Below are 27,597 nucleotides of genomic sequence, written 5' to 3'. Positions count from 1 at the left end.
CCAATCCTCTCTTGCAACTAATTTTTTGTTTTGTTGTACTCGTTTGCTTTTACATTAGCTTTGACTTCCCTTGTTAGCCACGGCTGTACTATATTGCCATTTGAGTATTTCTTAGTTTTTTGGAATACATCTATCTTGCATCTTCCTCATTTTTTCCCCAGAAACTCACACCATTGCTGCTCTGCTGCTATCCCTGCCAACATCTCCTTCCAATTTATTTTGGCCAATTCCTCTCTCATACCGCTGTAATTTCCTTTACTCCACTAAAATACTGCTATGTCAGACTTTATTTTCTCCCTGTCAGATTTAAAGTTGAACTCAGTCATATTGTGATCACTGCCTCCTATGGTTCTTTTTACCTTAAGCTCCCTATTACCTCTAGTTCATTACATAACACCCAATCCAATATAGCTGATTCCCTGGTAGGTTCAATGACAAACTGCTCTAAAAATCCATCTCGCTGGCATTCAACAAACTCGATATCCATTTCCAACCTGATATTCCCCAATCAACCTGCATGTTGAAATCTCCCACAACTATCATAACATTGCCCTTTTGATACTCTTTTTCTATCTCCTGTTGTAATCTGTGGTCCACATCCCAGCTGCTGTTGGAAGGCCTGTATCTAACTGTCATCAGGGACCTTTTACATTTGCAGTTTCTTAATGAAACCCACAAGGATTCAACATCTTCCAATCCCTGTGTCACGTCTTTCTACTGCTTTGATGCAATTCTTTACCAGCAGAGCCATGCCACCCCCTCTGCCTACCTTCCTATCCCTCCAAAACAATGTGTAACTTTGGACATTCAGCTCCCAACTACAACTATCCTTCAGCCACGATTCAGTGATGGCCACATCATACCTGACAATCTGTAATCGTGCAACAAGATCATCCACCTGGTTTCTTGATTAGCATACATTTTAACCATTGCTTTGCCGCAATTTTCACACTAATGCATATTCACTCATTAATGCAACCGATCCTGACCAGAGGTTGTTCCTCTTCTCTGTTATTACCATTTTCATCTTAATGTAGAGACACACAGGGGTCACAAGTACTTTTCTTAGTGGTGGGGTGGAGAGAGACAAAAGAGGAGTTATAGTTGGGGATTGGATATGCAAGAACCAAAGCTTCTGATGATCTGGTCACCCTTGCCCTCAGTTGTCACAATTGATACCAGATTCTCAACAAGGAGATTCATTAGGTCAACTCACTCTGATACCAAGTAAGTTGTTTCAATACAACCCGCACTGACATGCTGATTGTACAATTCTTGGAAATTTCATTTTCACACTTACAGCTGATTAGTTGTAATGTCATACTTGAAAAATAGTTACAGCCCAGGAAAGGATCACGCGTGATACCCTCCACTCTCCCCCCACCACCACTGGTTAACATATTTCTCCCTTTTCTCTGCTCTGAAACCAGTAACAATGAAAAAATATCAACCACCACTAAATAGTGGTTCTGCCTTATTGCTCAACACACATCAGGGATTTTTGGATTGGCTCCGAGCCGAACTGGTGTCAACCATAACCAGTTGAGAGGTAGCATGTTTTCAATCTAATAGTCTTAAAAATAACTTAGCAATTATTCTTTCTGTTCATCCCTTCCCATTTTCAGAGTGGGCTTTGACTGTTTTATCAAGTTAAAAGTTTTCTCAAGTTTGCAGGAGAAATGTCATGGCTTTTTACAAAATATGGGCAACATCGACTTAAGCTTACATAAAATTGGGTTCAATTTAACAAAGGCCACATTAAACAACTTGTACACATAAGACAATGTTTTCTTTGGTCAAATTGTCATTGCTATTGTGGCCAGAATCCAGTTCAAAATGAAGGTCAAACAGCCACAACTAATTCCCATCATGAACATTTCTAAGACAGATAATCTTGCTCAAAATCAGATGCATATCTAGTTTCATTGAATAAATATGAATTATATCATGTTCACACATTAGAGCTAATGCAGTAAGAAAAACTGCAGGGTTGGGGACAGAGGTCATTTCAGTAGTGATATGTAGGCAGCACTCTGAGAGGAGGCTTCTTTATGACTAAGGCTGGCCACTCAGAGTGGATCAGGGACTTTAGGGCAGGAGGCAAATCAGTGAAGTCTTATTCCTAGTCTCAGCATTACCACATCTACTTTGACCCCTCTGATGAAAATGCAGTCAAATGTTTCCAAGGCTATTGCTACTAAGATATGCCCCAGTAGTGCCGACCCACTGAAAACTGGTACCTAGATAGACTGACTGTGCTCAAACCACTGAAATAGTGGGCTAGGATGGATAGATGTGGGTCATGGGTAAGAATGCATCTCAAGAAGCCATGGTGGAGATGAAAAGGTGCTTTCAGGAAGTTGCACAAGAGACGACACTCGGGTACTGAGAATGCATTGGACACGCACCTGTAGTGGATCAAGATAATAGACCCAGATTCACTGATATATAGTCCCTGTGGATTTCACATTTTTTTAAAAAACAAAATCAGCTCTTTCTATGCCATCTAAGCTGGTGTCTGTTCATAATGAAAAGGCACAACAGTGGAGAAATGTGGAAGCTATGTCCTACTCACTCAGGACATCTGTTGAAGTGATAGATCTTTCTTTGTGTTGTTCACTGTTGTCCTGTGCTCTAACAAATTTGTCATACCTCAGTAATCTTCTTCTGAGTGAGAGTCCACAGAAAAGTGAGGAGGATATAAAGTTTCCTGCTCTCATGGAGCTTCAGATTGTTTTCGCAGCAGAGACCATACCTCTACCTGGGTTGGGCAACACAACAGCAGACTAAGTTAGAGCCACTGCCTCTCAACTCCAGTGACCTAGATTCAATCCTGACTTCCGAAGCTGTCTGCATGAAGTTAGCTCATTCTCCCTGTGACTGTACAGGCTTCCTCCCAGATCCAAATTATGTGCAATTTGTTAGGTTAATCGATTACCATAAATTGCCCCTGGTGTGTAGATAAATTGTAGAATCGACGAGGACTTGAAAGCAATGTGGGAAGAAAATGGGATTAATGTAAAATCCTTAAGAGGAGCATGAACTCTGGGCTGAAAGACATGATTCCATACTGCAGGAAAATAACATTGCAGAAAAGCAGTAAAACTTTATCGGAGCTCTGCCACTGGGTCCAAATCAGTGGTCACAGGAGCTAGTAGGCACCGTGAGACTGGAATGTTGCCAATCCCTAACAAAGTATGTTTGACCTGCTGTATGGGGGTTGCTGGCTCCACTCAGTATTGTGAGGTCTCAAGAGATGAACTCCTCGATGCTCCTCCTCACTTCCTGTATTCACTTTGACAGGCCTGACAGCTTCTGACCTTCTTACTGCACATTCACATCAATCTTATAATACAGAATCCCTATTGTGGAGTTTATCCATGGGCAATAAAACTATGGGTTCATACACAAACCCTTTTACCTCACCATTCCCAAACCCATAAACCCTTGCGCCATACTCCATAGTTGGTGCCACCCCATTCCTCAGTCTAATATGCTTGTCCTATGCCAGTCTTTGAGATGGCACAGACTTTGATGTATTCAGAGATTTTTAGCAATTGGTTGATAGTATTTGCAGTATAATACAAGAATCTTGTGGATTGTAGGGTTATCATGAGACAGCAAACACAAGTCATACATTTCAGGCATGAATAACTCAAATCTATTTCCAGCCCTACAACACTAGCAGTATTCTTGTTTTGATGTATGTTGGTCCTCTGGATCCTCAATGTCATGAATTGTTTTCAGAAACATTTCTATTTACAAAGCAAATGGTTGCAACGTTCAGAACTTTCAAACTCACCAGCATACTTACCACATCCATTACCTGCACAATTACCACTCCATCTAGTGAATCCTGTTGTCTTTCCCCTCACACTTGATTACTGCCTTGCTACTCCCTCAGCAACAATATCGCATCCTTGCTGCCCAGAGAGGAACCAATCATTCTGTTGTTTAGTAAGATGAGCAACAAGGATTAATCTGTAAACAACAGGAATTCTGCAGATGCTGGAAATTCAAGCAACACACATCAAAGTTGCTGGTGAACGCAGCAGGCCAGGCAGCATCTATAGGAAGAGGTACAGTTGACGTTTCAGGCCGAGACCCTTCGTCAGGACTAACTGAAGGAAGAGTGAGTGAGGGATTTGAAAGCTGGAGGGGGAGGGGGAGATGCAAAATAATAAAAATTGCTACTGAATGGCAGAGCCTAGACAGACCAAGTAATTATTAACATTATAAATCATGTAAAGAATTAACTGGATTTGTAGAACTTGGATTTATCAACCATTTTTAACTAAGCAAAAGGCCCAAGGTATTACACAAGAATTAAATTGGTAATCCCTGTTAACAGAACTGCATGTTAAAAATTCAGGTAGCAGTCATGCACATACCTTCTTTCTATCTTCCAATTCCATCCCTGGTGACAGTGGATTGAAGCAGAGCTTAATCAGCAATCTCCTCTGACAATAACACATTCTACACTTGGGTATAAGTACAGTAGGTCAAATGTTTGTATGATTCTATGTCACAAGTTCCTGATGAGACTTCCTAATTACCTAGAGTAATTGAGCTGAATTAGGTTGGACAGGAAATAAAATTACAAATCACAACCTAATCCTGATCATGCCCATTTCCATTTCAGGGGTAGGTTGTAAGGAGAGTGGAAGGCGAGTTTCATTTACAAGATGGAAGGAGGTTTCTTTAAATATGTATCTCACTGAAGTATTTTAAATTTCATTATATATATTTAGAGATATTGCGCAGAACAGGCCCCTTTGGCTGAACAAACCGCACTGCTCGGCAACCCATCTATTTAAACCCAGCCTAAACATTGGACAATTTACAATGACCTATTAACCTAACTGGTACATCTTGGGAAACTGGAGCACCCGGAGGAAACACACACACTCACAGGAAGAACGTACAAACTCTTACAGAAGGCACCGGAACTGAACTCCAAACTCTGGAACACCCTGCACTGCAATAGCGACAGAGTAACCACTACACTACCATGGCACTCCTACAAATATTGATCCAATAGAAACTTGGTGCACTTCTAAACCCCTTTATTTGCATATTTAAGTACCAATCATTATACACTGCTTTAGTCTTAACGCCGACTGGTTAGGTTTTCCAGTTTGGGTAACCCGTAAACCACAGGAAAGTGAGAACTGATCCATGGAACAGTGCTTTCATATTTTTTGAACAAAAATTCTACTAGACATGCTCCCCAAACACAGACAGCGACCTTGCCAATATCTGCATGGTTGAAAGACCACTACCCCATCTCCAATCACAATACACCCTTTTTTGACCTGTATCATTTTTCCTGAAGGCTGGTAAATCTCTGATCTCTGTTAATCACCCTCACCTTTCCAAACAAAGGAAAGGTGCAAACATTCTCATAGTTGATATCAGATTTGAGAACATAGAACAAGTTGGAATTTTACTCTCTATATTAAAAAAAATCAGCTGAAGGTTGATTTCGAAAATTGAAAGACTGTCTAAAATCCTAATTTAGAAAATTTTTAAAAAAAAATCAATCATTCCTTTAAGATCAAAATTAGATAACAATAAGATTTTCATCAATAGAGTGATAGTTCCTCTTCCAGCATGTAAAAATGCTAAGAATGTGGAAATCACTACCATAAAGAGAAATTAAGCTGAAGAATGTTTTAATTGGGTTTAGAGAATGGCTTGATCAAACAGGTGGAAGAGGAGGTAGAGGGAGAACCATATATTTATCTTGGAAATTCTAGAGTACGGGAAGTTCAAGGCCTGATAAAGTGAAAATGGGGTGGAGAATGCATAAAGAACACCCAGAGAATTACTTTTGGTGGAACTGAAGTATTCGTAGAGACAGGGTATGGTGTAAAAGTTTAAAACTAAGATTCAGTGGACTAGAATTATATTTATTGAAGATAAGGTTTGATGCAAAATGCCACCAGATTGGTTAGTGATGAGGTCTAGCAAGAAAGCAACTGAACAACAAATTTGAGAGCTTTTAGTAAAACATTTGGACACACAAATCTTTTAGTTTAACACATGGAGTAGAAATTACATTAGTGTATCCTACTGAGCAATGAAAATTTATTTAATAAAAAACCCTCAATTCCAAATCAATATTAAATTTCCAAATCATTCCCAAGAAATGTATAAGAGCAGTTGAAAAATCTAATTGGTGAATGAGCTCTCTCAGGAATCTACATTATAAACTTTCTCGTGAATGACAAGATAACTTGAAGTGAAAGCACCAAAATTAAGAAGAGCTTCTGACTCCAAGTGATTACTGAGACTTAAGATTGCTATACTGGTTTCCCCCGCCATCCGAAGGTACAGCGTTCCTATGGAATGGTTCGTAAGCTGGAATGTCGTAAAGCGAAGAAGCAATTACCATTTATATGGGAAAATTTTGTGAGCGTTCGCAGACTCAAAAATAACCTACCAAATCATGCCAAATAACACATAAAACCAAAAATAACAGTAACATATAGTAAAAGCAGGAATGATATGATAAATACACAGCCTATATAAAGTAGAAATACTTTTCCACGATCATTGCCTGCACTGTTCTCTGTAGCGAAAATCTCACGCAAGCGCTCTCAGCAGAAAATCTCACGCAAGCGCTGTTGGCAAAAACACTCTCTCCAGTAACCTTTAAGCTATGAAGCTGCCAAATCATACCAAATAACACAAAAATACACAGCCTATATAAAGTAGAAATAATGTATGTACAGTGTAGTATCACTTACAGGAATCAGGAAGACAACGCAGAGCACACTGATGATGGTGTGTTTGGCTGAGTCATCGGAGGTTGGGGTGGTGCAGTGACCCCCACCTTCCAGGCCGCCGACCGATACTGATCCGCGAAGCATGCAGGGGTACAGTGGTAGCCGGGAGGCACCCAGCACATCTTTAAGGAAAAAGCAGAAATAAACAAGCTAATTAATTAGGTGCCGCCCGGGCCGACAATTACGTGCCAGGCGGCACCTAATTAATTAGCATGTTTATTTTGGCTTTTTTCTTAAAGATGTGCCGTGTGCCTCCCGGATACCACTGCATTCTCCGCGAATCGGTATCTGTCCACAGCCTGGGGGTTGGGGTGGTGGGACACTGGGGTGTCATCTCATCGTCGTCTATTTCCATTAGGGCAGGCAGCTCATCTTCTCCTATGACTGCCCTCCTCGATGCCGAAGGTCGAGGTTCGTCATCTGCTGTGGCTGATGTGGAAGGCTTGAGAAATGACAGTGTGCTTGACTGCTGAGCCTCGTGCATTTTTCTATCATACAGTTCTTTATAAGCACTCAAACCATCTTGCAAATATGCCCTAAACTGATGTACCCTTTCAAAATTAAAGTCGTACTTTATCATTGCAGCGAAAATCTCATGCAGTTGCTTCACGTTCAGTTCCTGGATGACTTCACTTTCGGTCCATTCGCTACTGCATTCAGTTTCGATTGTTATCCTTTCCTCTTCCAATTGCATCAGTTCTTCATCTATCAGTTCTTGGTCATGGGATGCCAAAACCTCTTCAACATTATCTTTGTCAACTTCCACAAGCCAAACTCACTTTGTCCTTGTTCGTTCACCACGATCAAAACGCTGAATTATGTTTTACGCTAAGTGTAACACCCGTACAAGTTCTTTCAGGCTTTTCTGATACTGTAGAACTCATCTTGCTAACGGATGCTCACAGGCACGTGTTTAAGCAATGCCGGCTAGAATGCCGTTCCTGGGGAGAGCGGCTGCTCGGGGCGCGTGCTGCCTTTTTTTGTAACAGTGAAGTTTCGTAAAGCGAACGTTCGAAAAGCCAGGGACACCTGTAGTTTTTGGAATTCTAGGGAATCAAAGGTTCTGGGTTTTCACCAGGAGAATGGAAATGTGGCCAAATGCTATTTTCACATTGATGGAGAAGTGGTCTGAGGGGCAATATACTCCTGATTCTATTTGTCTCCTGTAAATTGGCTGGATCAGGAAACAAGTGCCTCCTGCCAAAGGGTCTCGGCCCGAAACGTCGACTGAACTTTTTCACATAGATGCTGCCTGGCCTGCTGAGTTCCTCTAGCATTTTGTGTGTTGCTTAAATGTCAGATACCATTTCCATTTCATAAACTGTTGACTCTGCTGGACTATATTTTGTTATTGTACACAACAAGCTACTGTTTCTTTTAATAACAAATTCTAGCACCTTTCCCAATGACAAATTAAACCATCTAGTACTTGGTTTTCTTTCTTTTCTTTCCAAATCTTTTTTATTGTTATATTATACGAAAAAAAATAACGAGTACATTGAAGTAACAACACTCACAATGTCTCAAAAAAGACATTATCTTAAAGATTGAAAAAAAAATTGTGATAACAAAGAAAACCTACTAAGCAGAAAAGTGAGAAAAAAAAACCCATTAGGTGTACAACCCCGGAGTCATGCGTCATACAAAAAGCTTCTAAAAATAAACATCAAACTGTCAGCAAGAAAAGAAAATATACTGAAAAATTTACAATTAGATCGTGGAAAAATTATATCCATTAACTCAAGTGATAATAACGAGCAAATGAACCCCATCTTTTCTCAAAATCAAATAAAGGTTCAAAGGTCCGACTTCTAATTTTCTCCAAACTAAGACATAGCATCACTTGAGAGAACCATTGTGACAAAGTGGGAGCTGATGTATCCTTCCACTTCAACAAAATGGCCCTCCTAGCTATCAATGTAACAAATGCAATAACATGTTGGTCGGACACCATGAATATTTTGAGGAATTATTCCAAAAAGCACAGTTAATTTATTAGGTTGTAGATTAATTTTAAGTGCTTTAGAAATTGTTAAAAAAACCGACTTCCAGAACTGTTCCAATGTAGAACAAGACAAAAACATGTGTCAGTGTAGTTATTTCAGTTTTACATCTATCACAATGACTATCAACATTAGAAAAGATTTTAGAAAGTCTCTCCTTCGTCAAATGATAATGATGTACAATTTTAAATTGAAACAATGAATGGCTAGCACAAATTGAAGAAGAGTTAACCAACTTCAAAATCCGCATCCAATCCTCCGTCATAAAAGTCAAATTAAGTTCTTTTTCCCAATTCTGTTTAATCTTAGATAAAAGACGCTTATCCCAGTGTAATGATAAATTATAAATTCTTCCAATAGAACCCTTGATCGAAGGATTCATACTCATCATAGTATCTAACAGGTCAGCCTCCAATATGTAAGGAAAATTACTTAAATATTTTTGTAAAAAATGTCTAACTTGAAGGTATTGCAGAAAGTGTGAGTATGAAAGAGCATATTTATCAATTAACTGTTCAAAAGACATCAATCTATCTTCTTTAAATAAATCTAAAAAAGAATTATTACCTTTATTTTTCCAAAGTAAAAAAATTGTATCACTCAAAGAAAGCTTAAAGAAGTAATTTTGATAAATTAAACTACAAAGTTTAAATTTTTTAAGATTAAAAAAATTGTGGAACTGGAGCCAAATTTGTAAAGAATACTTAATCACAAGATATAGATTTATATTAACAACTTTAGCTAATTGCATAGGTAAAGCAGCTCCCAATAACGAGGTTAAATAAAACTGTTTTACAACTTTCAGTTCCAGGTCTACCCAAATTGGCCTTATCAACCCAGTATAACCAAAAACACATGTATCGCACATTAACAGCCCAATAATACATTCTTAGATTAGGCAAAGCAAGACCCCCATCCTTTTTCAATTTTTGTAAGTGACATTTACTAATTCTTGGTCTTTTGTTATTCCAAATAAAAGATAAAATAATAGTCAGTCTGATCAAAAAACTTCTTAGTCAAAAAAACAGGAATATTCTGAAATGAATATAAAAATTATGGTAAAATCATCATTTTAACTATATGAATACAACCAACAAGTGAAAATGTAAGTGGACTCCATCTACTAAATAAATACTTCTTAGAGTCTATTAAAGGAACAAAATTGGCTTTATAAAGATCCTTATATTTTTTAGTAATTATAATACCTAAATATCTAAAAGAATCTGTGACTTTAAAAGGAGTATTATCATATATAGAGACAGAATCATTTAAAGGAAACAATTCACTTTTACTAACATTTATTTTATATCCTGACAGACCTCCAAATTCATTAAATAATTTTAGCAAGGCAGGAATAGATTCGTCAGGGTTAGATATATAAACCAATAAATCACCAGCGTAAAGAGAGATCTTATGCATGGTCTCATTCACAAAAATCCCATAGATATTTTTAGCCTCACGAAGAGCAATAGCAAGGGGTTCTAATATTAAATTAAACAACAAAGGACTTAATGGATAGCCTTGCCTTGTCCCCCGTGAAAGCTGAAAAAAAGACCTACAATTGTTAGTGACAACAGTAACAACAGGGGTTTTATATATCATTTTAATCCAATTATTAAAATTAGCACCAAAGCCAAATTTCTCTAAAACATTGAATAAATATTTCCATTTGACTCAATCGAACCATTTTTCAGTATCCAAAGATACAACACATTGTGGAGTTTTAAAAGAGGGTGAATATATAATGTTAAATAGTCTCCGAACATTTGAAAAAGAATAGCGACCCTTTATAAAGCCTGTTTGATCTTTAAAAATAATTTTACCCCAAATATTCTCCACACGATTGGCCATTACCTTTGACAAAATCTTAGTGTCGACATTCAGTAATGAAATAGGTCTATATGAAGCACAGTCAGTGGGATCTTTATCTTTTTTAAGAATTAAAGAAATAGAAGCCTCGTAAAAAGTAAGTCACCTTTCACAAAAGAATCCTTAAACATTTCCAACATATATGGAGAAAGCAACTTTCCAAATTTTTAATAAAACTACAGGATAACCATCAAGTCCCAGGGGCTTACCAGATTGCATTGACAAAATAGCTTTATGAATTTCGGCTTCAGTGATTTGAGCATCAAGAGTTTTTTGATCCTCAGCCGAGATTTTAGGAAAAACAATCTTTCGTAAAAAAGCATTCATTTCAGAGGAATCTAACGGACATTGAGATTTATAAAGTTCAGCATAAAAATCTTGAAAAATCTTATTAATTTCTTCATATTCCTGAGCCAAGGTACCATCTTTCCTACGAATTTTCATGATTTGCCTTTTAGCTGCAGCCATTTTTAATTGAGATGCGAGCAGTTAATTTTTATCTCCAAACATATAAAATTGGTTCTCTAACTTGAGCGAATATCCTTCAATGGGATGAGTTAATAACAGGTTATATTGTGATTGAAGTTCCACCCTTTGTTTAAGTAAATCAGTATTGGGAGAGATTGAATAGATATTATCTAAATCTTTAATTTGTTTTGAAATTCTATCTAATTCTGCTTTAGTCTGTTTTAAGTTTCGCTGAATAAGAAATAACCTGACCACGTAAAAATGCTTTAAATGCATCTCATATAATTAATTTAGACATACCCCCTATATCATTAAAAAGAAAAAATTCTTTTATCGGGGTTTCAATGAAACTGACAAAGTCAGAGTTTTGCATCTGAGACATACGCCAAGGTGGGCGGACAAGAATGACATCATGAAATTCAAAAGACATGCTCATACAGGCGCATGATCAGATATAGCAATAGCATCATATTCGCAAGTTTTAACACTAGGCAAGAAGCGGGAATCAATTATAATATAATCAATCCTCGAATATTTTTTATAAACATGAGAGAAGAAAGAATATTCTCTATTATTGGAATGGAGATAACTCCACAAATCAATAAAAAAGGAATTAATAAATGACGCAGATCGATTTGGAAGGTGCTGATTGGTTGAGCTCTTATCAATCATAGGATTTAAGCAGCAGTTAAAATCCCCGCCCATTATCAGCATATATTCATTTAAATCAGGCAGAAAAGCAAATACCTTTTTAAAAAAGGATCATCTAAGTTAGGACCATACAAATTAACCAAAACAACTTTTCTGTTACAGATCGTTCCTTTAACAACTAAAAATCTACCTTTAGAATCTGATTCAATATCCTCTTGAATAAATTAGTTAGGTTTAATGAAAATAGACACACCTTTTGTTTTACTCTGAGAAGTAGAGTGGAATTGCAAACCATTCCACCATCAAAAAAATCTGTTTTGATTTCCCGCCCTGATATGTGTCTCTTGAGCAAAAATTATATCAGGTTGGAGTTGGTTAATAATTTTTAAAAGCCTTTTTTCGTTTAATAGGACGATTCCAACCACGTACATTCCATCTTATTATATTAATCCGTTTAAATACCATACTATAATTTTATTCTACTTTATACATGCGCAGAGCACATATCAATACGGGTGATCAAAAATGGCGGTGATGAAGAATACAACCACAAAAAAACACGCATGCTCCGGAACCACCCAATGGGAAAAAACTCCTAACTCTAAACCCACCCACCAACACCCAGAAGCCCGAAAAAGGCAAGCAACCTACGATGGAGTTCAAAGCTATTGACCGCTCTGTGTGTTTTCTTTCCCTCCCCCCAGTTAGTAAAAAAGTAGAGTGACCTTGTAAAAAAAAACAAGTCTCAGCAAAAAAAGGTATTTACATTCCATCAACTAATAAAGAAAGAACCAAAATAATGTTATCTCTTAGAGAGAAAAATCAGTGCCATCTTTAGGCTTAATATTAATTCCCTAAAAAAGCTTTAAATTCAATTATAAAATGTTATAATAAAACAGAAAAAAAATTAATAGTATATTTGACCCACCTGAATTTTCAAAAAGACTGATTAATAAGTAATTAAACCCTCCCAAATATATATATATATAGCCCTATTAGTAGGAAAAACTACCAGTTAGCTGATTAAAAAAAGAAACAAACCTAGTATTAAATTAAAGGAACAAATCCCTTTATCTTCTCTCAGTCAAATGTTCAGATGATCATTTAGACAGTCATACTTGAGCCATAAATCTTCTTTCCAAAGGAAAACCAACAATATGCAATAAACGAACAACTCTCCTTGTCTTCTTTAATTAGTCTCTCAATGAAATACACAAATGACCTTAATAAATCTTCTTTCCAAAATGCGAATAATATACAGATAGCCAAACAGCCTTTCAGATAGTTCATTCAGCAGCGGCAGGAATAGCCTGAACAAAGTCCAGTGCAGCTTTTGGATCGATAAAAGTACAAGGAGAATTAGCAGGAAAAACTTTAATTCTTGTCGGATACCTCAAAGAGGGAAAGAGTTTTTTTTAATCATATGCTTGTTTCATTACCAGGGCAAATTTTGATCTTTGTTCCATTATCTCTCTTGGATAATCTTCGTAAAAGCAGAGCTAAGATTCCATAAATCTAAAAACTCTGTTTTCTTGCCTGTCGCATTATTTGATCTTTAATTTTTAAGTGATGAAAGCAAACCATAACAGATCTTGGTTTACTGGAGTCCTTCGATTTTGAGATAAACGCCCTGTGTGCCCTTTCTATAGCAGGCGGCTTTGATAGAATGGTAGGAAATAAAGTGTGGAAAAGCTTACCAAAGTAAGCAGTTAAATCTCCATTTTCAGCTCCTTGCAGCCCAACAATTTGTATATTCTTTCGGCGAGACCGAGTTTCCAGGTCTATAATCTTGTTTTGATATCTTTCCAAATGAGTTGTAGCTCCAGACAACTTTTGCTTAGTTATCTTCAATTCCTCTTCATGTGTAATAACTTGAGTTTCTAGGTCTTTAAGTTTTCCCAGAAATGACTTCATTTCATTACTATTCTTTTCCAGTTGGTCTTTAATTGATCCATTCTGATCCTTAATTGAATTCAGTGTCCGAACGATATCTTCAGCCCATGATGGCATTTCATCAGATCTTTCCTTTGCACCTTTCCTTTCCCATTACCTTTATCACTAGGTTCAGGTAAATTCTTCCCACCTCTCGTAGACATAGACATACTGTTCCCCCTCAAGAATCAGCAAATAAAAATTTTAAATTCAAAGTTTAAACTAGGGGGCGAGAAAAAAAACTAAGAGCAGCACAAAATTACTGCTACTCCATTTGCAGACAGGGGCGGTCCTCCAGTACTTGGTTTTCTTCACTTCTTGATTCAAAGCATTACTTTTGTGATTTTCAATTCACTAAGACTTTTATGATTCTAGGGAACATTCCTAATTTCACAACCAATCCACCCAATCTCAGACCCCAGAATAAAGGCCAGGTTAAATGTATTCAAGAGAAAGCTTCATAACCATGAAGGATAAATAAATGCTAAAGTTGAAGACAGTATAGTAGTGTGATGTTTAAATGGTGCTGGACTAGCAGTACCAAGTCTGCTATTTGAGCTGCAAATACTATACAAGTATAGCTGCACTATTAACTGTCCACTGACTAGGCCTCTGCATCAAAATTCAAATAACCAACTCTATACTGCAACATACCAATGTTTTAGATTAAACAATACTTGCAAATGCCTTTAAGTCCAAACAAAATGTTTAAGTAATGTCTCTTACCTATAGGTCCTACTAGTTCTTTACTGAAATATATACAAGGCACAAAATTAACTAAAATTATATTAATTTAAGACAGCACAGTTTGACTGATGTGAGAAATGGAATGCTGATTTTAAAAATTTCTTTACTCTGTTCATATGCTTCTTTTGTTATAGGAAGGTAACAATACCAAGTACGATTTATACACTTAAATTGCCAAAATAGTTTATTTGCATGTATTTCAAGCCTTGCATTATTAAGCATTCTTTTAGCTTTGTTTAGAAAAGGTAAATGACACCTGTTAAGAGAGCACCCAAAAAAAACCCCAAAAAAAACTACTAACAGAATTATATGCACTATTACCTGAACAGAATTATGCACTTTAATGTACGGTCTTGTATAATCACAAAAAGGGAAATTGACTTTGTATCAGTGCATATTTTTGCAAAATTGTTGTATTCATTGATCCACTATTAGGATAAGGGAAGACATTTTAATAGGAAGCTTCCATGGTTCATTCTTCTTCCTTCTATAATGCTCAATAACTCACAAGTAGCCTTGCATTCAGTGCCAGTTATCACTCATTGTGTTCAATGGGTACTCCATTTTATTACTCATAACTTGCACAGTGGTGATTCATCAGGCCAGAGGTTCAAGCTACTTAAATTACAGTTGGTCAATCAGAAAATGATTTAAAGCGAACTCAATAAGTTTGTCCAATGCAGTCTTCTCTGCTAACTTTCACCTCATCCAAACTTAATAAGTATGGATTTGAAATAAATTATATACCGCCTGGATCCATTTTAACTTTGGATCTGCTTGGAACATTAGCAGTCCAATGTGGCTTTCCAAAGTGGAAACTAGTCAAATTTTCCAAGAACTCTCAATATGTAGTGTGAAGTCACAAAGTAGCATTACTGATATTCCTGGGGCTTTTCTTTGCTGTCTATAACTTCCAGCACAAGAACAGAACAGGTCATTAACATTTAGTCTTTGGCATCACCAACTCCATCAGGATTGATAGCAAACATAGCCTCTGCTTCAGGTAGACATGGGGAGTCGTAAATTTTACAGATTCGAGTTTCACCTCGCCCTTTCCTCAAGTACAATCTGAAAAAAGAAATAATGAAAAGGAAGATATTGTGAAATTTTCTGGTAGATAAGTCTGTTTTTTCAAATAATATAGGCAATGCATTTCATCTATTATTCTCCAAAACAATATAGTCCTAATACATCAAGGAAATAAAAAAAGCAAATCTGTTTAGTGAGTAGCTGAACCATAGCAACTACAATGGTAAATATCTGTTTGAGAGCTAACTTGTTATCAAAAGAATATTAAAATTGACCACGGCCAAAAGGTTGAGAAAATTATCTGCCAGGATCTATGCTCCATAATGTTATCCAGTAACAATTGCTGGGTCAATTTTTCTGGTGGACTCTTCTAAGTGGATCAGCTCTATAATAATACATTAATAGCATTGAGATATCAAAGTAGTCTTTCTTTAACAAGATATAAAAGCTTTCAAGACAAGAGGAGAAGGCAAGAAAATAAACGTATAAATGCAGAGTGCCAAATTTCCAAATAAATAGTATTTACTTTACAATTTTAACATACAGAGGCAGTTCTATGATCTTCTGTGTCACGAGATAATTGGACATATAGCCCTGGGGCTACAATTTCTTCCAGCTTGGCCCCAGGTGCAGTCTTCTGCTGGATTCCTATACACTTACGTGGCAGACAACACAGACGGTTGCACTCTGAAGAAATGGAAGGAGGGCAGGAATAAATTCTTGGTAGTCCCTCAAAAATGATAGATGAGTGGGAACAAATCTTACTGTCCAATTTATTAACAGACTAGAGCAAGGGCAGTCCCTACCAGCTTGACAACAGAGGAGGTTGAAGGTATTGGAGAAAGTGCATTAGCATGAGTTGAAAACAGGCTTTCACAGAGAAAATGGAGGTAGAATAAGCAGGTCCCTTTTAGGCTGAAGTATACCAGAGATCAATTTTTGCCAAATTACAATTTCCATTATGGACTTGGAGGAGGGAATGAGTTGCAAGATTTCTAAATTTGGCAATGACATAGTAATTGATGGAAGGATATATTTTGATGAGGACCTGGTGATTCTGCAATAGCATGTAGATAGATTGAGTGATTAGATGAAATCTGACCAATGGATTTTAATGTGAGATCATGAGGACATGCACTTCATCTAGAAAAAAAAGATTATTATTTAAATAGAGAGACCACAAATGAATGAAGTTCGAAGAATCGTTCTAGAATGCTCGAGTGCACGAATCACAAAATGTTTAGCAGGCAGATCCAACAGGTAGTTGAGATGGCCTTATTGAAAAGAGTTAGAATTTGAGAATAAAAAAAGATTTTGTTACAGTACTGATGAGGATACTTCCAGAATACTGTGCACAGGTAGGGGTCCCCCTATCTGCCCCTCACCAAGAAAAGTAGCATTAGATGCAAACCAGAGGAGATTTATCATGGCAATTCCTTAAACGAGAGGGCCATCCTATCAAAAGGCTAGACAATTCTGAACTATATTTGTTGGAGTTTAGAAGAATGAGGGGTGACCTTACTGAAACAATAGATGTTGAAATACTTCCACTAGTTGGAGTAACAACAGGGCATACATAACTACAGAATAAGGGGCCGATTATTTAAAATTGAAATGTGCATGTAATTTCTCTCTCAGAAGGAAGTGAATCTCTGGAATTCTCTCCCTCAATGTTGGTGGCCAGATTACTTAAAATGCTGAAGGAAGGGATAAATATTTTAAAGAACCAGAAACTGAGTATTATGGAGAACTGGCAGAGGAGTGAACACAGCAAAAGATCAGCCATGATTACATTGAATGGCATGGTAGACTTCAAGGGCTATGTGGAATACTCCTGCTTTGATTTTCTTGTGACTGCAGATTCACAAAGAATAACAAGTGGTAGTATAATGACAAGTTAGAACAAATATTGGGCAACTTTGATGGGAATGAAAATGTTTATATGGATGCTTACTTTAGTTGCTCATGAGCCTGCACTTTTGTTTACTCCTTTAACATTGCCAGTGCATAAACAGCAAGTTTGACACATTTTTTCTTTTCCTCTCTTCATTTGTAACTTTGTTCCTTTTTAAAATTTTCGACATACTTAAGAACATTGATAGAAATTGTAATGCTGCTAGGATTTTCACACCAATCACCATCCAACAGCTACCTGACTACAAAGTTCAAGAAACCATCTAGAAACTCATGAAACAATCTTTACTGACCACCTTATCAATTCCACCTACCTCGTCGTCGAAGCATGGGCAATAATGTTTCCACCTATTGGTTTTTTCGGATCCGCAGCAAACATGGCTGCCCCATCAACCTGGGCCACTACCTGGTTAGTTATTACAACAGCTACCCCAAACTAGAAAACAATTTTAACATTTCATAAATGACATTAATCAATTTAATTACAAATTATAGAAATTATTTTCTTTTAGTTTCACATCTTTTGGGTTAACTATGCATGCTCTAACTGGAAATGTTAACATTGTAGAAAAGCAAAGTAAACAGAGTTTTGCCAGCTGAGTAAATAGCACAAAATTACAGAATCTTCTGGCACAGTTCATTTAAGAGTAAAACCTACTAAGCAACAAGGAACTGAAGCATCACAAACATGTTATATAACTATTCCACTCACTGCGAGAATCAGAAATGTGTGTGTGCGCATGTGTGTGTTTATATAAAATAATATCTTTGATATGGATGCTTAAAGTAAAATTTCAGAATCTGCACATCAAACTTGGAATTGCAAAAAAATTGAAGACAGGAAACTACAGGAGGACATTAATTGGCTGAATGTCCAAAAAAGTCCAGATGAAATGTATTACAAGCAGAATGAAGCAATACCCTTTGACATCAAAAATACGTACTCAAAAGGCACAGTTCCGAAATGATGCGCAATAATGGAATGGTAAAGGGAGGTTAAATTAAATCTATATGAAACAATGGTTAGATTGTAAATGGAATGCCACATCCAGTTCAGTTCATGACCTTATAGGATGTGTGAGGATTCTAGGAAGAGAACAAAATGGATTTACTAAGTTGTTCTCGAGTGTAGCGATTTCAGCTACAAGGTAAGGATGAAGAAGCCCGAGATTAGATTATGATATTATGAGATAACCTCCTTGTAGCAAATAAGAGTTGACAGAAATATACTAGATTATAATAAATTAAAGTGGGTAAACAGAGAACCTTTTAGCGAAAGGGTTAAAGATCAAGTAAACAGATTAAAAGTGATGGACATGAGTGTAGGGAGCAAGGGATGCAAAGACAGTAAGTTCAGTTTCAAAGAAAGATGCAGAGAACATTTCTGATCTGTAACAATGCCAACAAAGTGATTGAACCATTGCTTTCAAAACAGAATAAATAAGCAGGAAGAAAATCATGTGTGGACCTACAAGGGAAGTGTGGGTGAGTCCAACTGAAGAAAATGCACCACAAAAAGCACTTCACATCCCAAGGCATACTTGGCCACAGATCAAATTCCAGTAAATGTGATTAGTACAGATAGGTACTCAGTTGTTATGGTGTGGTGAGATGAAGGACCAGTTTCTGTCTATGAGCCTTTATGGAAATGTGGGTCCAAACAGCCTCTTACTGTGCTGTAACCAATCAATGGAATATTTTAAACATTGCAGTTGATCAGATTTTGATGAATTCAAGGCACCGCATTCTCCATTTCATAGTTGATCATTCATATAAAATTCAAACTCAAAGCAAAATTGTTCTTTTTTCCAGATTTGAAGCTAATGTCTACTTTTATACAGACAATTGATACAAACCTTCTCTGCATTGATACCACCCTATTTCTACCAATTTGATTACTACAAACACAAAATGAATCTAACTATGTAACCCACATATGTTATTACAAAGTGGAAGGCTTACCTCATCTGCTAGTCGCAACAACATTCGTAGAAACCGTGCAAGATGCATCTGCCTAGCAGATAGCTCACCCCTACCAGAGTAGTCTGTCCTATACAAGGCTGTTGCACTGTCCACAATTAACAAGGCATATCTACAAAGAGGGAAGTCAACTTATAACTATTTTCAACAACCACAGTTGAGGTCTTAATAACAAGGATAGAAATAGTCAAAGCTAATTGCCTGTACTATAATTCTCACAACTGTAAGTGTAATATAACAATAAAAACAAACCACAGATGCTGGAAATCTGGAAAAAAAAAGAGAAAATGCTGGAAACATTCAGCAAGTAATACAGCATTTATGGAAAGGGAGAAAGAATTAATGCTTCAAACCAAAGGTTAACTCAGAAATTACTCAAGAGTTTTTGATCTAAAATGTTAATTATATTTCTTTCACCTTTATTGCATTTTGAAAACAATGGATTACTGTTCCACTATACTGTATCAAAGTGTTCGTCACCCAGTAAAGGTATATTTTAGTTATTTTAAAATAGGCTGCTGACACTGAATTTGAAGTAGTTTTTGAGTTTGTATTGTCCACAGCTGTTAACTACACTTATTATGAAATGGAATGCCTACCCTTAAGTAAATTAATTTTGGATAACATTCTCCAGCTCACTGTGCTTACACTAGTTATGTGTAAACAAAGAGGTCACCAACTCCTTCCTCTTTTTCCTCTACTTTTCATTTGTTATGTACAATTTTGCTGCTTTTCAAGGTCCCTTATCTTGTAACAATACCCCTCGATCAATATGCTCCCACTGGTGGAAACATCTTACGTTCCCTCACGATCTTCTGTTTCTCTGAAAGGTCACTCCAAACCCCATGATTACAAACTCAAACAGTTTAGCCTCTTTTGATAAGACAGCCCTCTAATCTTCAGTTTTGATTGCACTGTTATACCTTACTAAGAGATCCAAAATATTTATTTTACTCATTGTAGCCCATTACAAAATCAGTCTTGATAGAGATGAGAGAAGAGAAATTATTATTTTCATCATGATTTCTTTAACTAAGACACTCAATTTTATCAAGATTTCCATAATGCAGTAATAAATAATCTTAACTTTGGAAAAGCATAATTTTTGACTTCTTTTATACTGTTAAATGCATCTGGCATATTTAGACTGCCAAATTAATAGAATTAAAAGGATTGCACTGAACTGATTACAACTTCAATTCTGTATACTTGTCTAGTCAAGATAACCTTTCACCCTTTTATCTAAAATGTATTTACCTCTACAATAAATATGTTCAAGCAATCTGCTTGCCTCAAGAAGGCAGCATTCACCTGTCAAGATCCCTCATAATCATGTACCTTTCAATCAAGTCCGTTCTGAAACTTCAAAATCCCAGTGGACACAAATCCTACCTATTCAAGTAAATCTTTTCTGCAATGCTTCAGTGCATTTACACCCTTCCTTAAATGAGGAGACCAATACTGTACACACCATTCCAATGTGGTCTTACTGGTAGTCTTGTATAACTGTAGCCTTTAAAATTTTAATTCAATTCTCCTCTCAAACAATTTAACTTCCTTAATTATTTGCTTTACCCGAATACTAGCTGTTTGTAAATTATGCATCAGAATACCTAGACTCTCTCAACTCTGCAAACTCTCACCATCTCAAGAACACATTTCTCTATTTTTATTGCAAATTGTCAAATTCTTATTTTCTCACACTGTGCTTCAATTGGCAGATCTTTGTCCACTCATTCAATCTGTCCATCTCCCCTTTAAAAGTTGTCTTCACAACATACTTTCTTACTTTGTGCCACAACTTTAACAATTCAAGCTTCATTTAGCTCATTGAGTTCATTCAACTAATTTACATAAATTGTAAAAAAAAACTAAGGGCTCACTCCAATCCTGCCAACAAGCAAAAGACACATTTTTGCCTATTTATTTTTACCTCTTAAAATTTGCATTTGACAGTACCTGGATTCTGTCATCATGGCAGATGCTTGATACAACAGCTGGGTCTGATGATCAGTGTTGAAAGCACGAGCATATGCAACATTGTCAAGTACATCACTTCCTGAAAGGTTATATCTAATAAAAAGAAGAAATTAAGTTAGATTCATATATGATGTATGTGCTTAAATGTACATCCACTGTATGAATAAAACCTGATTGCATAAACTGGTATCCATCTTCAGGCTTTTTCTAAAGTAAAAGGCTGGCAAATAATCAATAACTTCCTGTCATAAACCTCAAAATGTTCACAGATATCAGTGATATTCTAGTGCCAAACCAAGGATATCTACATTTTTGGTTAAGCAATCACAAACTTGTTCCACAGCAAAGCTTTTCTGGCACTGGATCTAAGGTTTTGCTTTAATATAATTTCTTCTCTTAAGAGTGAGACTTTCAAGGAAGTGGGCAATATCCATCAAAACAAGGAACCATTAAAGTATATTGAACTTATTATATGTAGAGGAACCATCACAACATGCATACAGTAATTGCAGCTCAAATGCAGAACAAATCTTAAGGAATTCTCTGCTGTATAATATACCTAGCTGAGAAATACAGAGCCAGAATCAAAGCCTAGTCTCTCTTTATCAAAGCAAAATTGATAGGAGTTGAGTGGGCGAAGCGGTCCCGACCATCGAATACCTGCCAAAAGAACATCTGCAGGCATCCTGACCTCTGCAACGGACTGGCAGCTGTCGGTGGACCTCGAACGGCAGCTGAAGTTCCACAACCGTATCACAGCCACCACCCTGTCCTAGTCCTAGTGTCTGAGTCTACTAAGTAAGTGGTGCTGCTGGAGTTGACAGTCCCATGGGAAGATAGCTTGGAAGAGGCTTTTGAAAGGAAGCTCTCCAACTACACAGGACTGGTCAGCAACTGTCAGCAGGCTGGTTGGACAGCAAGGTGTCTCCCAGAGGGGGTTGGTTGTAGGGGATTCGCAGCCCGTTCCTTAGTTAGAGCCTTCAGCATTTTGGGCATCGAGGGAGAGAGGAAGAGGAGAGCCATCCGTAGTACCACCGATGCAGCACAGAGGGCCTCAAGATGGCTGTGGCTCAAAAGAGGGGAGCCATGGAGTCATAAGCAGCTAGCCATCTGGACACAAGCTGGGGCCTGATCAGTCCCGGCTGGGTCACCTGGAGGAGGTTGTATGATGTTGAAAGACCCGAAAACACCCGATGATTCCAGGAACATCACTGAAGATGTGTCCAGAAGCATCAGTATGTACACAACAGATAGTCTTGATAGCACTGGTTCCAGTCCCCTTCATTGGAAGAATACTTATATATACACATATGGGTAAGAGGTAAGAGGCTCCAGAGATACTTAGTGATTCAGAATGAGGAAGAGAAAATAACTGAAGTTCTGTCAAAAACATCTTAGAAAGAAAGATATATAGATTCTAAGTTAGCAGGGAGATACAATTCTGGAATTAACTTTACTATTGAGGCTTGCTTGGCTACTCAAAAAAAAAAAATCCATTCTCTGTGAGAGGCCTAATTTAAATTCTACACCCTTCCTTACATACAAACATCTAAAGATTATTTGAGAAAAATACCAACCCAAGGTACAAATGAGCAGATGTTCAAACTTATTTCCATGTTAAAATTTTGTGATCATCGTTGACTTGTACCCAAATTATTATCACAACCACATTTAGAAATAATTTACTAATATTTGCACTTTTTATTTGATCCAGTCAGATCACTTATTAGTCTTCAAGACAAATCTCTCCAAAGACCATGTTGCACCACTTGAATTGCATCTACTCCATTTCAAATAATTAATAACTCTAATCACAAAAACAGAAGCCAATTTGACAGAAAACTGCACTCCATTGCTATTTCCAGTTACAACAGAAAATGCCCTTGCAAACATGCCAAAATACAATTTTATCCTGCACACCTCGAGGATATATCGCAATGCAATGAATACAGTAAACTTATGGTGTAATCAACAGGATTAATACATATTTAAGATTTAAGCAGAATTTTAAGGTTCATTGCACTTAACAGACTACAAGTTTAATATTTGCAGCACTTACAAAAGGGGAAGGTTTACAACTTAACATCCTGCACTGCTGTCAACGTTGACAATAGAAATTTTGAAGTTCAAGAAATTTATAAATTGGTATGTTCACTTTTATCCTGGCATTTATTACTTCTAAATTTAATTCAGATTCACAACATAGCTTCCATTCCCAGCAGAATCGGAATTGAATTTAGGCAAGACCTAATTGTAAAGCTGCATTTTGCCTTCTGTTTTAGTTATTTGCTTTGGAGGAATAAAAAGGAATCACCAAAACACCTCCGGTATTTCCATGGCTTACTTATAGCCAACCTTCTCCACAAGAGACACATTAAACAAAATGTACTCCATTAAGTTTATCGCAAGAGGACGGGGGGGGCGGGGGGGGGAGAATAAATGTTTGCACTTAAGTACACACATGTAAATACCTTTACACCATCTTTGTGATGTTTTACAATGTATCCCTAATTACTACAATATAGCACAGTATGTAGTGGAATTTCTTGCAGACACAGTATTCTCTAATATCAATTAAAACTCAAGCTGCATTAAAAGAATGCCACATCAAATCTTCTTAGAAAAGACAAGGATAATTGAAAAGACATACTCCTATTTATACTTAAACTAATACACATTCTGAAGATTTAAGGAACCACTGTATTAAAAAAAAACATAGAGCCAAGTTCTAGTTTCAGTTGAATTACCATCTGCTATAACCCAATATAAATGATCATTTTTATTTCTTTGCTTTAGTGTACAAAAATAATTTAAGGGAGATAACAACCAACACCACCTCCCCATTTGGAAGAATTCCCTTTTTTTTGAGCATTGCCCTGAGTTTCCAGCCTTGCCTCAAAAAGTTAAAAATAAACAAGTGACAGGTAAGGTAATTTCAATTATCTTATGAAACCATGCAGAATCCCAGTAATACTTCAGAAACAGTCATTGCTGCTGCAAAGTCTCTGTTTTCCAGAACAAACATTCACATTGCCACTTATTCCTTCCCTTAATAAGGTCAGCTCTCAAGATGCATCTCCCAGTCTCACAACTTTATCAACCAAAATGTTCAACTTCCTTTGCTTGCTCTATAAGTATACACCAAATCCCACATCTTACACAAAAACATTTTGTCAAAATCAGAAACTCTGCCTTTTCCACTACCAGTCAAATCGTCCTCTACAGGAAAACCAAAAACACTGCAGATGCTGGAAATCTGAAATAAAAGTTGTAAACATTCAGGGGGTCAGCATCAACTACAGAAAGAGAAAGAGTTAAAGTTTCAGGCCTGAAACCTTTCATTGAAACTGGGAAACAAACCAGTTAAATTACAGTTGCAGAAATGATGGTGAAGATACTGTATAGGTACATGAAGGGAACACCATTTTGCATTTCAAAGGGTTCAGTCTCTTTGCTGCTCCCTAGTCTGTTCATCCACCAAATGTTTCAAAGCGATTCTCCACTTCATGATTCATCCACTCTTTTATCTCAAACAACCACTCTCTAACTTTATGGCACATTCCCATGAAACTGCAAGGGATGTTACACTCGTCCTTTCCCCTCATATCCCTTGCTATCATCCAGGGATGTAGTCTTTTCAAGTAAACCAGTGAATTTCTTGCACTTCTTCTGATCTTATGCAGTGCATTCCAAGTTCACCTCATGGTCTCCTTTGTTCTGGTGAAACTAAACACAGATTGGGTGATATGTTTATGCAGTTCTCTATATCACTCTGATGTCTTTGCTGGTCTCCCACACTGTGAAGGCCCAGGCAAGCTTTTTGACCAATATCTCAATTTCTGCCTGGGCATGCTGCAGACTTCCAGATTCAATATCAAATTCTCCAACTTTAGATAACTTGCCTTCTTTCAGTCTGTATCAGAACTGGTTATTGCTGCCTGTAATTCATACATGATTTTGGCTTTTCTTCCCCCCTTCTCTCTCTAAAGTGTAAATTGACCTACTGGGTGCATCCCACAGCCCCACTAAAAGCACAGCCTAAGCAGCATAATCTGCCTTCAATAATCATTAGTAATTTGGTCTCAGCCCAGGTATATTCCCATCCCCCCTGTGGTCTGTCAAATTAACCTGATTTCTTTCCTTCACAGTACTGATAAAGGGTTTCCAGTCAGAAACATTAACTCCCTTTCTCTTTTCAGAGATGCTGACTGACCTGCTGAGTGTTTCCGGCATTCTGTTTTTAATCTTCCCTTGTTTTCTGACCATATATTACCTATCAGCTTCGTACAAAATCTCCCCAGTTCCCCTTACATATCTCATTTTCACCATTTAACCTGGCCCTGCTTTATCTGTGACTGGCTTTGCTGTGTAACTTAACATAGTAAAATACACTATTCTTCTCTCCAACTGTATGGGTCCTAATGCCCTTCCCTTGGACAACATTGGTGTCGCGGAGAGGGGAGACTTGCAGCATGGGCAACTGCTGGTCTTCCATACAACCTTGCCCAGGCCTGCGCCCTGGAGAGTGAAGACTTTCCAGGCGCAGATTCATGGTCTCGCAAATCTAACGGATGCCTTTAAATCTCTCCAACTACAAAGTTTGTTTTTACTATTCTGCCCAGTTCTAGTATCACTAGCTTAGTAAAGTAATCCAGCATGGTAAATTCTGATCCAGACTCACTGTCACTCTACATAGGACCTTCATATTTTCATCTGTCAAGGAGGGTCAGTCTCTCTTACTATCATTCTGAATCAATTCCTCATCAAAATTGTCAGATTACCCAACATCTACTTTCCATTAAGCCCAAAACTTATCCAGCTGAGTAATGGGAAAACCGAATTCAGCTTATTGATCTGAACTCAATACCGCAATACACACCATACTCGTTCTTAACCAAGGTATCAACTTGCATTGCAACTTTGAGAGATCTATGGATGTGAACTCCAAGATCTCCCCGGCTCTCCACAATGCTAAGAATCACGCCATTAACCCTCAATTCTGCCTTTACATTTGACCATCCTAAGTGAATCACTTCACTTTTCCAGATTGCATGGCACTGTTACTTCTCAGCCTAGCTCTGCATCCTATCAGTGTCCCATTGTAACCTACAATAACCGTTTGCGCGATCAACATCACCAACTTTCATGTCGTCTGCACACTTACTAACCCACCCTTCCACTTCCTCATGCAAATTTTTAAAAAAAAAAAAAATCACTATGTGCAGGGGTTGTAGAACACCTCTAGTCACCAAACTCCAGGCAGAATGTGCTCCATTACTAACATCCTCTGCCTTCTGCTAATTCTCAACCCATGTCCCCTGACTTTCTAGACGAGGCTATCATGAGGAACCTTGTCAAATGCTTTACTAAAATCCATATACACCACATCCACCACTGTACCTTGATCAATTTGTTTTGTCACGTCCTTGAAGAATTCACTCACGTTCATGAGTCATAATCACTAATATATTTATATTTAGCCCAAATGCAGAAGACAAATTGCTACCCATGTCATGAAATACCCCATTCACCCAAGGCAAAGTACTAAAGACACAGCATAAGCAGATCTGGGATTATTTTAACAAGGGAAATGGGGGATCAGCCAAATATAATGGAAGACTAAATTGGAATGTTCATCCAATCTATAGATTGGTTATAAATTCATCATAACATAACTGCATTGCAATACAAACCTTTCAGCAACAGCAAGGAGGCGTTCTGGACGGAATGTACCTTCGGTATCAATGTACATAGCTTTTCCCTCTCCACCACCACGGTCAATGGGTAACTGCAGGTCAGCAAGGAAGTGGGGGAAAAACAACAAGTTTTCAAAAAAAAAAAAGCAGAAAGAGCTCCTTCAGCATCAGCAGCTTTCATCTCCTTACAATTGAGAAAGCTACTTAATAATTAAAATTAAAATAAACATATTAGGTACCTGACATGTCACTGCCAATGTATGACAGAGCTGGGTCTTTCCAGTACGAAACTCACCAAACATCTCAGTGATTGAACCAGTCTCTATCCCACCTGAAACACCAAGCAGAGTTCATAGTATCACAACATCAATGAAAACAAAATTTGAAAACAATGAAAGGGGAAAAATGTTTAATTATCATTTAACATTGGAATCATTTTTATAAAAACCAAGTCACTCTTGCCATAGTTGTGTGTCCTGGATCGAATAGTCACTTTCAGTGAACTATTTTTGCCAAGGGATAATTACACATAACTAC

General features: G+C 37.2%; 1 protein-coding gene across 1 annotated transcript in view; it reads right to left on the bottom strand.

Moving 5' to 3' along the window:
* Positions 1–11,845: 11,845 nt before the first annotated feature.
* The window catches only part of rad51 (RAD51 recombinase), a 61,432-nt gene continuing 45,680 nt past the window's right edge, over positions 11,846–27,597 (bottom strand). The window contains exons 5-10 of the mRNA XM_063053091.1: positions 27,300–27,391; positions 27,058–27,152; positions 21,344–21,457; positions 19,367–19,496; positions 17,719–17,840; positions 11,846–15,529 (exon numbers count right to left, since the gene is read on the bottom strand). Of these exons, the coding sequence (XP_062909161.1) occupies positions 15,406–15,529; positions 17,719–17,840; positions 19,367–19,496; positions 21,344–21,457; positions 27,058–27,152; positions 27,300–27,391 (677 nt within the window). The 3' untranslated portion in view covers positions 11,846–15,405. The remainder of the gene's footprint in view (positions 15,530–17,718; positions 17,841–19,366; positions 19,497–21,343; positions 21,458–27,057; positions 27,153–27,299; positions 27,392–27,597) is intronic.

This window comes from Mobula hypostoma, chromosome 1 (assembly GCF_963921235.1).
Source record: "Mobula hypostoma chromosome 1, sMobHyp1.1, whole genome shotgun sequence".
NCBI lineage: Eukaryota > Metazoa > Chordata > Chondrichthyes > Myliobatiformes > Myliobatidae > Mobula > Mobula hypostoma.
This window is presented reverse-complemented; position numbering and strand designations above follow the sequence as displayed.